The 15,123-nt window shown below is 40.6% G+C and overlaps 1 protein-coding gene across 2 annotated transcripts in view; it reads left to right on the top strand.

Moving 5' to 3' along the window:
* Positions 1 to 15,123, top strand: part of KIF4A (kinesin family member 4A) — a 138,361-nt gene that overhangs the window by 54,618 nt on the left and 68,620 nt on the right. For both annotated transcript variants that reach the window (XM_067024308.1, XM_059050372.2), the window contains 3 exons: positions 4,881 to 4,997; positions 5,629 to 5,804; positions 12,217 to 12,278. In XM_067024308.1, the coding sequence (XP_066880409.1) occupies positions 4,881 to 4,997; positions 5,629 to 5,804; positions 12,217 to 12,278 (355 nt within the window). The remainder of the gene's footprint in view (positions 1 to 4,880; positions 4,998 to 5,628; positions 5,805 to 12,216; positions 12,279 to 15,123) is intronic.

Below are 15,123 nucleotides of genomic sequence, written 5' to 3'. Positions count from 1 at the left end.
GGAGAAACTAACACACTATTGTAAAACAGGTATACTCCAATAAAAATGTTTAAAAAAACAGTATCTGCCTCATAGTAAACACTATATAAACTTAGCTGTTATTATCACTGTCGTGGTCATTGTTGTCCCTCTGCAGGCACTTTAGATTGAGGCTCCTCCATCTTGCTGAGTCAGTTATTGCTTCTCTACCTGTGCTCTAAAAACACTTTGAAACCTCTTGTCTACGTATATTTCCTCTCCTGTGCTCTGTGATCTTATGGGTTGTTACTTTTTAAATTCCTTTTAGTGGTATCTTAGGGGGAAAATAAATGCTGGTGGTTAGTCTCCTGTGTTTGAACAGAATTTCCTCTAATGCCCTCTGTGTTCTTTTTGTGTATAATTTTATTTGTTACATTGGTTCCTATGAAGCTATATCAATTTTTTATTGGAATAATATGTGCCTAGATAATTACAATTTTATTTTTTGAAAGCCTTTCATACTTTTTCCCTTTTAGCCTTCCTGTACCAGAAACTTAACTATCTTTTTTCCTGAACTTTAGAGATACATTTTCTTACCATCTAGCATACTGATGTCTGACCATGCACCTCGGTCCCCTACAACCAGATTCTCATCATTTTACTTACATAATCAGTTCTAACATGTGTGTCAACTTGAAGGCCAATTTCAAGATACTGCCATTTCCTTCTTCACTTGCAGTATCTTTTTGGTGATAAAATTGTCATCAGAGTAGATAAGGAATTTATTGGGTGCTCTGCTTTCACTGTCATGTAACTTAGCAAATATCCAGATTATCTAAGTTCCTCTATCCTGTTAATAACAACTTACATGTAGGTGGCACTTTATAGATCACATTGGATTTTTATCATAGCCTCATGAGGTAAGGTATGTATTACACCTGTTTTATGGATAAAGGAATGTTTTAGTGGCTTGTCCAAGGTCACACACATTGATAAGTGGGAGAGGCAGAGTTTGAACTAAGATTCTATCTCCCAATCAAGTTCCTTTCCACTCTATCCCCTCTTAGTAGTTACTCCGGTAAGTCTTGTGATCTAGTGCAGTAACAGATCATTCCCCTTCTAGCTAGGCAGACCATAGCTATACTATCATATTACTTCTGTTTTTCACCCTAATCTTCTTGGCTGTGCTACCTGCCTTAGGCTCATACATATTTTCTTCACATATAGAGCAGGGTTTCTCAGCTGTGGCACTATTGACATTTTGGGTGAAACAATATTGGGGGGCAGGGACTGTCCAGGGCATTGTAGGGTGTTTAGTGGTATCCTTGCCCTCTACCCACTAGATGCCAGTAGCACTCCCCCTGACCTCACAGGTTGTGACAACCAAAATGTCTCCAGATATTGCCAAATGTCCTGCAGGAAGCAAAATTGTCCCCAGTTGAGAGCTGCTGCATATAGAGCTGCTTCATTTCTCTTCTGCCTCATTTTTCTCTCCTGTTACCAATATACCCTTTTATTCTAGTTGTGAAACCAATTATAATGTGCCTCCATGATACTTGTGAAGTTCTAGTCCCTTTTTAAAGTTAAAATCTCTATTATTTATTTGTTGCCCTAGTGAACAAATACCCGAAGCTGTTAAGTAGTATTCTTGATCCTCTCCTCACTTGGTCTGTTCTCAGTCTTTTAGAGAGAAGAGGAACTTCTGGTCTTATAATTTTATCTGGGCATTTTCTCCATAGCCATCCTTGATTAGAACTTTTAAGTCTCTGCAGACATATTCTTACCTGTCTTTATGATATATAATCTCCAACCATGTCAAGAATTTTCTCTTAAAAACAGGAAATCAAATGCTATTTTGTGATGATTTCTTTCCAAAGAGACATTTATCTATTCCAAAACTCCAACTCTCATTTGAAGAAAAAAAAATATCAGCCTTTTTATCCTTAAGTCTGTGCTTCTTGCTTAGATCACAGTAACCATAATTTCTTCTCAGGGCTCATCTGGCCATTTATTGTTGTTCCTGTGGAACTATAGATGGACATTTTGCTCAGCAGGTTTGAAAAACCTCAGCAGTCTCTCCTTCACATCCTAGATGGGATATGGGCCAATAAGATGGCACAATGTTCTGTTTGGCTGAAAGGGGGAAAGAAGAGAAAGGAGTGAACTAATATGAGGATTAGTACAGGCATTGGTGAGGTTTGATCAATCTCAGCAGGATCTCCTTCACATCCTGGATGGGATAAGTGGCCCTGAAAAATGATACCCCTTCCAACTCGCAATAAAGGGAGAAGAAAGAGATAGTTGCTTGAGGGAATTGTTTTTGTTTTAGGTTGGGGAGATTTGAGCATGTGTATAGACTGAAAAGAAGTAATTTGTGAAGGAAAAATAAATTGAAGATCTAAGAGGGAGGGGGAAGATCAAGGGATCCAGGGTCCCTGAGAAAATGAAGGGAATAGAAACACTGGCAGAGGCTGAAGGGAAAATAAAGGTAGTTATTTCCTCGTCTGAAACAAGGAGAAGGACAAAGGAATCAGTAACAGCAAAGGAAAGACTGTGAAGTGAGGAGAAGGGAAGGTTAGGGAGCCCTTGTGAATAATTGATCACCATAATGTATTCATTGAAATCATCTACTAATAGAGTGAAGGTAGATTTCCAGTCTTGGAAATGATGAGTGTTTAGAATAGGTGCTGTGGTGAAGGAAGAATGAAGAAGAGAAGATTGTCTATTGACCAAGGATTCAGCCAAGGTGATAGGTGATAGCGTGTTTTATAATGGATGGATCCAGTCCATTTCGTTATGTGACTTTCAGAAACTTACACACACGTGTGCACGTGCACACACACACACACACTCACACACACAATTGGTTTAACCTAGGCCTAGGAATTGACATGGTGGGAATGGCAGAAGGTCATGGATCTAGTGAGTGCTTGGGAAAACATTACTGAAATGATTGACCGCAGGGAATAGGTAATTTAAGGCCCAGTCTGATACTCTACTGGGAGTATTAGAAAGTGTCAATAGGGACTTCCCTGGCAGTCCAATGGTTAAGACTCCGCACTTCCACTTCAGGGAGCATGGGTTCGATCCCTGGTCAGGAAATTCAGATCCCACATGCTACGTGGTGCAGCTGAAAAAGGAAAGAAGGTGTCAGTAAATTTGTAGCCACAATAAGGGTGAAGAACAGGATCCACGAAAGAAATGGAAGGATAGTTGTAGGATGCAGAGAGGAATTTTGGAGTTCAGGATCTTGTAGATATAATTGTTTCAGGTTATAGGGAGTCCAAAGTATGGCTGAATAAGTAAAGTAGTACAGCACTAACAATAATGATGCCATTTGTATATCATTTAACTTTGTTTTGTGTAAAGTATCTTATTAACTCCCCACCACAACCTAACAAGGTGGGTAGATTTGCCTCATTTTATAGAGGAACTTACCCAAAATCACATAGCTAATCAGTGACAGAGCCAGGAATAGAACCTAGGTCTATCTGACACCATTGTCCATGCACTTAACCATTATACTACATAGACTTTCCATGATAAACATAACCATGTGAGGGTCAGGGGCTTTCAAGGGACCTCAGAGATTATTACAATGTTTAAAAAGTAAACCTTGGAATTTAAGAAGTGGAAAAGAACCTTGACTCTAAAGCAATAAGAGGAAAGGTATTTCATTGTGGTATAATAGAAACAGCATAGGATTTGACTGCAATCCTGAGATGGAATCTCAGGCCTACCACTTACCCGCTAGTGGTACCACTTGACCTTAGACAAGCCATTTAACCTTTGAGCTAGTTCTGTCATCAATAAACTGAAAATGATAGTTAAAATAATGATAATAATAAAAATAGCTTTTAATGTAATTTCACAGCATTAATTTAAGCATTAAGTGTGATAATGTATATTAAAAGTGTGATAATGTATATAACCACTTGTAAATAACTATACAAGTGGTTATTGTCATGGTGATCGTTATCTGTATCTCTGCTTTGTTTCCATGGGAAAGGGCAAGAAGTGCCAACAGACTCAATTGTGCATTCACCTTTGTCCTTTGAACTTTGCTTAACTGGAAGAACAACTGTTTGGTTTTTTTTCGTTTTTTTTTTTTTTTTTTTTGCGGTATGTGGGCCTCTCACTGTTGTGTCCTCTCCTGTTGTGGAGCACAGGCTCCGGACGCGCAGGCTCAGCGGCCATGGCTCACGGGCCCAGCTGCTCCACGGCACGTGGGATCTTCCCGGACCGGGGCACGAACCCGTGTCCCCTGCTTCGGCAGGTGGATTCTCAACCACTACGCCACCAGGGAAGCCCAAGAACAACTGTTTGAAACAGGAAGAGAGGAAAGAAAGTAAAATATCAGAGTGGATATCACCAACTTCTACCAGCATTATGTTTATTCCCATTTCAACCCATATCACCTAGAAAAAATACGGCCTGTTTCCCAAAGAGCATAAAAATATCTGATAAGAACACTAAAGATTTTTCTTTTTTTTGCGGTACGCGGGCCCCTCACTGCTGTGGCCCCTCCCGCTGCGGAGCACAGGCTTCGGACGCACAGTCCCAGCGGCCATGGCTCACGGGCCCAGCCGCTCCACGGCATGTGGGATCCTCCTGGACCGGGGCACGAACCCGCGTCCCCTGCATCGGCAGGCGGACTCCCAACCACTGTGCCACCAGGGAAGCCCCTAAAGATTTTTAAATACTGTTGTTTTTCATTTCTATGAAGCTTTCTGTTTGAAAAAAAAAAGAGGCACTCTCAGAAAGGTGAACAAGATTAAGAGGTTTCTTTAAGATTGCTGACTTAATATTTCTATAGGGTCTTTATTTCTTATCTCTTTCTCAGGATAGGTATATATTAGATGTTACCCAGGTAACATGGGTATATGTTAACAAGCAATTTAAATTTTGTTTCCTGCTATTAGGTATTAATATTAACCGAGGCCTCCTATGCTTGGGAAATGTAATCAGTGCTCTTGGAGATGACAAAAAGGGTGGCTTTGTGCCCTACAGAGATTCCAAGTTGACTCGACTGCTTCAAGGTAAGACTAAAGTGCCTCTAAAAATAAGAGTAACTCAGAATGATAGTGCTGAGAAAGCAAAGATAGAACAGGTAGAAAGCCAGATTTTTGGACTATTACATACAGAGCTGTCTAGTTGATAAACAGGAGAGAGATCTGTTGGCAAGCAGGCTTCTAAGGTAATGGAAAAACGTCTTCATATATGGCTTTGAGAGCCAAAAAATCTATGTAGCGTGTCAACTGTACTTAGTACTTTGTACCTGAAAATGAACTTAGTTACTGCCTTTATTACTGCTGATAAGAAGGATTCCCTAAGGAGTTAAGATCTACCTAGGGGGGCATCCAAAGAAATTTTAATCCTAATAGTGACTCCTAACTTACTTGGCCCAGTAAGTTTCTATTGTTTGTTTTAACCTGATTAACTGCTGAAGTCACAGTCTCTCTTAAGAACGAGGACACATGCAATAGGATCTAAACTATATCGTTTTATACAACAAAATTCTTAATGTTTTTATATTGACACAATAGGAAACTTGTAGATACTTAAGAATTTTTTTCTTATAGGTCTGAGATTGAAGTCACAAACCCAACCGGACAGTTTTGCTTGCATCCTACTTGTTTGATTTCATTTCCTTCCCTTGTTCTTTTTCAGATTCTCTAGGAGGTAATAGCCACACTCTTATGATAGCCTGTGTGAGTCCTGCTGACTCCAATCTAGAGGAAACATTAAATACTCTTCGCTATGCTGACAGAGCAAGAAAAATCAAGAACAAACCTGTTGTTAATATTGATCCCCAGAGAGCTGAACTTAATCATCTGAAGCAACAGGTAGAAGGAACTTGACATTTGATGGGAAAAATTACAAGTGTGTGGAATGATAGAGCTCCTATTTCTCAGCTTCTTCTCTACCAGAAGTTTAGAGATGTTGGTTAAGCATTATGTTAGTTTGGGGAAATCTTAAAGTAACTCCTATTAACAGGTTTTTGGTCATATTTAAGATTAGGGAGTGGCACTTGAGATTTCACTGATAAAGTGAGCAGTGAGAGATGAGGCAAGAGATGTAGGCAGGAGTCAGATCCTGAAGGTCCTTATACGACTTGTTAAAGGATTTGGAATTCAACCTGAAAGCTGTAGGGGGCCACTGAAAGATTTAAGTAAGAGGGTAACATTTTGAAATGAGATTACTCTAGCAAGTATATAGAAAGTGGGTTAGAGGTGGGCATGACTAGAAGTAAGAAAATAAATTAGGGTATTATAATAACTCAGGTGAGAACTATGGCCTGAACTAAAGACAGTAGCGATAGAGATGAAGAAAGGGGGACAAATTAGAAACAAATCAAGGAGGTAGAATGTATAGGGCTTGCAAATGTGGTGACACATGTGATGTGGAAGGGTAGGTAGGGAGAATCAAAGTTGATTCCCAGGTTTCTTGCTTGGACAAATGAATAAATGGTACTAATAATCATTGAGTCAGGGAATATAGGAGGAAAAACAGGGTCAGGTAGGGAAATGAAAATGATGAAATTCAGTTTTGGGCATTTTGAATTTGAAGGGCTTGTGGGACATCTAAGTAGAGTTGTTCAAACATGGCTGGGTATGTGGGTTTAATGTAGAGAGGTCTGAACTGAAGATACACATTTGAGAGTCATCAGCATTTAGATGGTATCTGAAGTTATGGTGTGGATGAGATCAAAGAGTGCCCAGCACGTTAAAGGCACTTCCTCAATATTTGCTGAATGAGCAAATGGACAAGAAGAGAGAAGAAGCCTAGACAGAACTCAGGGTTAAAAGCAGCATTTAAGAAAGGGGGAAAGGAGTAGAAGACAAGAGAGATGAAGAAGGAGCAAACAGGCAGGAAGAAAATCAGTGGTTCACGGAAGACAAGAGAAGAAAGTTTCAAGGAGGGCTACTGAAAGTATACATTTATAAAGAAGTGTAAGGTAAGATAAGGGTTGAAAAGTGTCCATTGATTTTTTTTAATCAACAAGGAGGCTATTGATGACTGCAGTGAGAAGAGTGTCAGGGGAATGATAGGAGCAGATTGCTATGGGATGGACAGTGAATGCTAGATAAGGAAGTGGAGGAAGTTGTTAGGCTCTTCTTTCAAGAAGGCAAGATGAAAGAAGACAATAGCTGGTAGTCAAGGGTCAAGGGATGTAAATCTGTTTGTTTTTAAAATATGGACATGTGAAACATGTGAAAGAACCAGTTGGGAGAGACTAAAACTGAGAATAGGGATGAGTTGATAAGGGGTCATCTCTTAGTTGAGATCCTGAGCACAAATAAAGAGGGCTTTGCTTTAGACAGTAGAGGGGATACTTGCCTCCAAGACTAGAAGAAAAGAGGTTAGGATAGGAAGAATACAGTGACACTAATTTAGAGGAAGAAGGGAAATTGAGCAATTTTCAGCCTGACAATCTTTATCTTCTCAGTGAAGTAGGAGGCAAGGTCATCTTCTAAGAGCAAGCAAGCAGATGATGATAGGGTAGAGGGACTGAGGTAACCACAGAAGGCTTAAAATCACGGAAATGGAAGAAGTAGCTGACTAGGAACATGAATTTGTGGTGGTATCAGTATGACTGTGCAGCAGCTCAGTAGCTCTGGCAGAGGAGCTGAGAGGGCAGGTGCTTGGGTTGACCCCTTTGGGGGGGTCAGGTTTTCTTGGTGTAGCACTTTTCCCACTGGGAATCTAGTGTTTCCCAACTGTCTAGTTTTCACTCCATCTCTGGCCTTCCTCCTCAGTGATAATAATTACCATTCATTCAATCTGTTGTCCTCCTTCCCCTCATCCTCCTTTATTTCCTTCCCTCCTAGGGTTCACTATAGAAAATATAAGTAATTTACCTGTTCACAGAATCATCTCAATTGTAAAATACCTTATTCAGTCCTGCTCCTCTATTTCCTTTCATGTGTATTCCTATTGCCAAACATGCTCTTTTTCCTGGTCATTTATTTGTTCATCCATTCCAACAATAAATATTTATTGAACACTGTTGTGTGCCATGTACTGTGCTGGGATACATTGTTAATCAAAGCAGACACAGTTTCTGCGTTCATGGAATTTATTGCCTAGTGGGGGAGGCAAACATTAAATACACAATCATACCAACATATCATTATAAACTGGGATAGTGTGCTATAGGGCACTGTGAAAGTATGGAACAGGATCTTCTGTTAAATATCTAATCTGAGAAGGCTTCCCTGGAGTAGCTACATTTGAGCTGAGATCTGAGGGACTGAGTAGGAATCATCTATGCAGAAAAGAAAGAAGGGGATTCCAGGAAGAAGAAATAGCATGTGTAGCAAAGTATGATGGGAAACAGCATTGACACTCCATCCAGGCTGCCTGGTTTCAAATCCTGGCTCTATACCTCACTAGCTATTTACCCGGGGCAAGTTCTCTGTGCCTCAGTTTCCCTATCTGTAAAATGGAAATAATAATAGTACCTGCTTCATAGGGTTTTTGTGAGGGTTAAATGAGTTAATACACGTAAAGCACTTAGAACAGTGCCAGGCATATAGCATGTCTGCAAAGATCTTGAGTTAGGAATACAGTGCATTTGAAGAACTCAGAATGCCAGTGTGGCTAGAGTGGAGAGAGCAAGGAAAGGGTGTTCCAGTCTGAGACTAGAGAAGAAGCAGAGGCCTGATCAAGGCCTCATGTACTATGTTAAAAATGATTTTAAACAAGGTGGCAACATTGATCATTTCCACTTTTAAAAAATGGTATGGCTGCTGTGTGGAAATGGATTATAGTGGAGCAAAAGTAGACTCATAGAAACCACTTTAAGAAGTTACTGCAGTGGTCCAGAGAGAGAAATGGTGGCTTAGAAACTGATAGAAAGAAGTGACCAGTGGATTAGATAAGGGGTTGAGGGTATGACACCCAGCTTTCTGGCATGTGAAACTGCATATTCACTGACCTAGAGTATACTGGAGAAGGACCAGGTTTGGGATAGCAGACAACTAGGCAGAAATATTAAGTAGATATTTGAATATAAAGGTTCTAAATTCAGAAAAAACTAAGGGGATCTAATAATAGTAACACTCAGCTCCCTGGGCTGATTTGAGGATTAAACAGGATATTATGTCTAAACCATCTTGCGTAGTGTCTGGCTCCAGGGGCTAGACTCAGGCCTCAAAGAAGCTCCCTTCCTTTCAGATTTCCTGTCTCACCTTGGCATTCATATATGATTATGGTTCAAAAAAACCCTTTTATATTCATTATTTAATTTTATCATAACAAGCCAATGAACACAGCAGATCTCTTCATTCCCATTTTAAGACAGTGGGGTCTAAGAAATGAATATAGGTGGTTCAGGGCAGGCTGATGGAGGAACCAGGTCTCCTGATATCCTGCCCTTGACTTTTCCCACTGTCTCTCCAAGATGGAGCAGTAGTGGCTTATCAAGGAACAGAGAAAGCTCTTCTCCCTGCAGTGGTATAGTAACTCTGGTAAGCCTTACTTGCAGGTTGCAAGGGAGAGATAGCTGGATTGGAGAGAACAGTGCCCCCATACCAGCAATTCCTTCACTGATGGACAGCAAATCCCCCCTAAGCTTTCTGCCTGAAGCCTCCTTTTCATAAAATGGAGACAAAATACCAGTTTCTCCCTATCAAACAGCTTTGTTCCCTGTAAATGCTTTAGAAATCTATGTGGACCAAATGAAATCACACGTGTAGTCATGCTTTGGAAATAGTGATGTGATAATAAATGTAAAATACTAGTGTTATTGCATTAAAAAGATCTAAATTGCATTTAAAAAGATCTAAATTCAGAAAGATCTGTGTTTGAGATAAAGGTGGGAGTCAGCACTTTATAGATGGTAATTGAAACCATAGTCAGAGATGAGACTTTAAGGAGAGAATAGAAAGTGAGTGAGCTTTGAGGAACTTTATCATTTAAAGGACAATTGGAGCAAAGATGAACTAAGAGACTTAGAAGATCAACTTGAAGAATAGAAGGAAAAGCAAGAAAGCGTGGCGTCTGGTAACCCAAATGCTACCAAACAGTCAAATAAAATGAAGACTGAAAAATGCCCATGGGATGTAGTGACATGCCGATCATTGGTGACATTATCAAGAATTATTTCAGCGGAATGTTGTGTGCACAAATCAGGTTAGAATAGGTTAAAGAGCAAGTGAGAGAAGAGCAAAAGGAAATGGAGGCAGTGGGTGTAGACTATTCTGTCAAACTTTGTGAAGGAGAGAAATTGGGCAAAAGAGAAAGTGGGATTGGGAAAGGTGCTTTTGTTTTGTTTTGTTTTGCTTTGCTTTGTTTTAAGATGGGAGAGACTTGAACATGTTTTAATCTTAGTAGGAAGGATTCTGTAAAAAGGGAGAAGTCAAAGATATAGAAGAGAGAACGGATAACAAATAGAATAAGATTTTTAAAAAATATTTATTTATTTGGCTGCACTGGGTCTTAGTTGCGACATGTGAAATATTTTAGTTGTGGCATTCAGGCTTTTAGTTGTAGCATGTGGGATCTAGTTCCCTGACCAGGAATTGAACCTGGGCCCCTTGCAATGGGAGCATGGAGTCTTAACCACTGGACCACCAGGGAAGTCCCTAGAATAGGATTTATCAGAAGGCAAGAAGAGTTGGGATCCAAAGCTGAAGCAGAACAGCTCCTCTTTTATCATAAGAGGGAATGGAGAGGTTGATTGCACATTCACTCTGGGGTTTTTTTTTTTGTTGTTTGTTTGTTTGTTTGTTTGTTTGTTTTTGCGGTACACGGGCCTCTCACTGTTGTGGCCTCTCCCACTGCGTAGCACAGGCTCCGGACGCGCAGGCTCAGCGGCCATGGCTCACGGGCCCGGCTGCTCTGCAGCATGTGGGATCTTCCCGGACCGGGGCAAGAACCTGTGTCCCCTGCATCGGCAGGCAGATTCTCAACCACTGCACCACCAGGGAAGCCCTCACTCTGGTTTAAGATCCGTCTCCATGAAGCCTCCTTTGGACTACTTTGGGATTTCATTAATTTGCTTCTTCTCAGAACCCTAAAGTACTTAACTATACTTGATTACTAGCATCTTCTGTCTTGTGTTATTTCTTACTTTTTCAGGCCTTAGTCTTGTCTTCATCAACTAGATTGTAAACTGGATAATAAACCACAAGAGTTTATTCTTGTATCCCCCCCACATTGCATAGCCCAGTGCTAAGTTTGATTTTTAAAATTAATTAATTTATTTATTTATTTATTTTTGGCTGGGTTGGGTCTTCGTTGCTGTGCGCAGGCTTTCTCTAGTTGCGGTGAGCAGGGGCTACTCTTCGTTGTGGCACACAGGCTTCTCATCACAGTGGCTTCTCTTGTTGCAGAGCATGGGCTCTAGGTGTGCGGGTTTCTGTAGTTGTGGCACACAGACTCAGTAGTTGTGGCTTGCAGGCTCTTGAGCACAGGCTCAGTAGTTGTGGCGCACGGGCTTAGCTGCTCCATGGCATGTGGGATCCTCCTGGACCAGGGCTCGAACCCGTGGTCCCTGCACTGGCAGGCAGATTCTTAACCACTGCGCCCCCAGGGAAGTCCCTAAGTTGTTTTTTTTTTTTTAAGTAGGTTCTCTGGAACTTCCCTGGTGGTCCAGTGGGTAAGACTCTGCGCTCCCAATGCAGGGGGCCCAGGTTTGATCCCTGATCAGGGAACTAGATCCTACTTGCATGCTGCAAGTAAGAAGTCGGCATGCTGCAACTAAACATGACACAGCGAAGATCCTATGTGCCACAGCTAACACCTGGCACAGCCAAAATAAATAAATAAATATTTTTAAAAATAAATTTAAAAAAAATAGATTCTCGGGCTTCCCTGGTGGCACAGTAGTTGAGATTCCGTCTGCTGATGCAGGGGACACGGGTTCGTGCCCCGGTCCGGGAAGATCCCACATGCCGTGGAGCAGCTAGGCCCATGAGCCATGGCCACTGAGCCTGTGCGTCCCGAGCTTGTGCTCCGCAACGGGATAGGCCACAACAGTGAGAGGCTCACATAAAAAAAAAAAAATTCTCATGAAGATGCTTAGGTAAAAGAGGCAATTCATCTTCTAAGTACTAGTTATTCATGTAATGCTGATTGTCCTTTTATCATTGAATCATCAACCATGTTGCTTTCTGTAATACCTAAGATATGCCTTAGATTTCATAGGTATCAAGTAAAATTACCCTACTACTAATCATGGTAATTTTGCTGATAAGGGGTAAGTAACTTTTGATTGGTAACTAGCTGACTATTTTTCTTTGCCTTTTCTAGGTACAACAGCTACAGGTCTTATTGCTGCAAGCCCATGGAGGTACCCTGCCTGGATCTATAAAGTAAGAATCATAGACTAATTTTAAATGTATATTCTAACAGAGCCTTTTTCTCCTCATGATTGTTTTCCCCTGATATTCTAAAGTTTCTGGTAGCACTTGGTGTCAAGGTAGGGAACTTAACAAACTTGCTATCTATTTAGGACTAGCGAGTTAGCTTTGAGACAACCTGGTATAATAGAGAGAGCATGGGTTCTGGCCTCAGAAATTTATTAATTGGAATTCTACTATGAGGATGAGCTGTCTCTCCCCTCCCACCATTTATTTATTTGATTATGTATTTATAGCCATATAGACTCATGGGTATTTATTTTATTCTATGCATTAACATCCAATACTAGCATTGTTTTATTGCTTGTTTCATTTGTTGTTTCTGCTTTGTCCACTAGGAGCTCCTTCAGGGTGGCTGTTGTATTCTTTAACACGCTATCAAGTTTTTAAGCATTTCTACCAGATGTTCCACACCCGTCTTCTATTTTCCCTGCCCCAATTCTGGAATCAACAATATGTCCAAGGAGCCCTGGGTTTTTTTAAATTGGAAAATGGTGTTTAGAAACCAGATCTGGGTGCTAGGTGTGCTCATTGTTACTGAGAAGTCATTACTTCTAGGCCCTCTCAGTGAGTAGAGCTAGGAAATATCTGTATGTATAGTAACCCACACATATATCTATATTTTTATGTCTATCTAACTGTGTATATATTAAAAACCTTGATTTTAGACTGATACCTCTGATTCCAGTCCAACACTACAGGGTTTATTCTAATCCTCCCACTCTGCTTATTTATAACTTCTTTCTCCAGCAGTGAAAAACCAGCTCTCATTATCTGCATTCTATTTACTTACTTGTTCAGTTCTAGTATACACATAAAATAACTTTGGAATTGCTAGCCCATACTCCTGTGAGAAACACTTTTAGGAACTAGATTAGAGCATATATGTATAATTTTTTGTCTTTAGGCTTAGAGTATCCAGGCAAGATATTGTTTCCCAGAGTTACTGTTTGTATTGCATTGTGGGTTCCCACTACATCTTGCTTGGTTAGTTTTAACTGTTTGTTTATATTTTGGGTATATGAAGGGTATGTGAAACATTATCATGGTCTAAGAGTCAGAGTTTTACAAAAAGATATACTCAGAGCAGAGAAATGCAAATCAAAACCAAAATGAGATAACACCATACACCTGTCAGGATGGCTACTATCAAAAACAAAAAATAACAAAAAGTAACAAATGTCGGAAAGGATATGAGGAGGATGTGGAGAAATTAGAACCTTTGTGCACTGTTGAAAGGATTGTAAAATGGTGTAACTGCTATGGAAAACAGTATGGAGGTTCCTCAGAAAATTAAAAATAGAACTACCATATGATTCAGCAATCCCACTTCTGGGTATATATCCAAAAGAATTGAAAACAGGGTCTCAAAGAGATATTTGCCTACCCGTGTTCATAACAGCACTATTCATAATAGCTAAGAGGGATTTCCCTGGTGGTACACTGGTTACGAATCTGCCTTCCAATGCAGGAGATGTGGGTTCGATCGCTGGTTGGGGAACTAAGATCCCACATGCTGCGGGGCAACGAAGCCCGCACACTCTAGACCCTGCATGCCACAGCTAGAGAGCCTGTACACAGCAGCTGCTGAGCCCCTGCACTCTGGAGCCCACATGACTCAACCAGAGACAAGCCCGCACACCACAACAAAGAGCCCACGTTCCACAACGAAAGATCCCGCATGCCGCAACTAAGGCCCGATGCAGCCAAATAAGTAAATAAAGATTTTTTTTAAATAGCTAACAGCTTCCCTGGTGGCACAGTGGTTAAGAATCCGCCTGCCAATGCAGGGCACATGGGTTCGTGCCCTGGTCCAGGAAGATCCCACATGCCGTGGAGCAACTAAGCCTGTGCGCCACAACTACTGTGCCTGTGCTCTAGAGCCTGCGAGCCACAACTACTGAGCCCACATGCTGCAACTACTGTAGCCCGTGTGCCTAGAGCCCGTGCTCCACAACAAGAGAAGCCACCACAATGAGAAGCCTGCGCACTGCAATGAAGACTAGCCCCTGCTCACTGCAACTAAAGAAAGCCCGCATGCAGCAATGAAGACCCAACGGAGCAAAAAATAAATAAATAAATAATAAATTTATTTTAAAAAGTAGAATATAGGAAGGGCTTAAACACCTTCCTATATTCTATAAAAACTTAATAAATAAATAAAATAAAAAGTATCTAAGAAGCGGAAGCAATACAGATGTCCATCAGTGGATGAATGGATAAATAAAATGTGGTATATACATACAACAGAATATTATTCAGCCTTAAAAAGGAAGGAAATCCTATCACATGCTACAACATGAATGAAACTTGAGGGCGTTATGTAAGTGAAATAAGCCAGTCACAAAAAGACAAATACTGTATGATTCCACTTATATAAGAAATTTAAAGTACTTGAATTCATAGAAACGGAAACTAGCATGGTGGTTACCAGGGGCTAGGGGAGGGGGAAAAAGGGAGTTGTTATTTAATGGGTATATAATTTGAGTTTTACAAGATGAAAAAGTTCTGGAGATCTATTTCACAGCAATGTAAATACACTTAATGCTACTCAACTGTACACTTAAAAATGGTTAGGATGGTAAGTTTTATGTTATATGTTTTTTACCGTAATTTTTTTAATGTAAATTTATTTATTTATTTATTTTTTTCCTGCATTGGGTCTTCACTGCTGCACGCGGGCTTTCTCTAGTTGCAGCAAGCAGGGGCTACTCTTCATTGCATTGTGTGGGCTTCTCATTGCGGTGGCTTCTCTTGTTGTGGAGCACGGGCTCTAGGCGCACGAGCTTCAGTAGTT

The sequence above is a fragment of the Kogia breviceps genome, chromosome X (genome assembly GCF_026419965.1).
Source record: "Kogia breviceps isolate mKogBre1 chromosome X, mKogBre1 haplotype 1, whole genome shotgun sequence".
In the NCBI taxonomy this organism is placed as follows: Eukaryota; Metazoa; Chordata; class Mammalia; order Artiodactyla; family Physeteridae; genus Kogia; species Kogia breviceps.
This window is presented reverse-complemented; position numbering and strand designations above follow the sequence as displayed.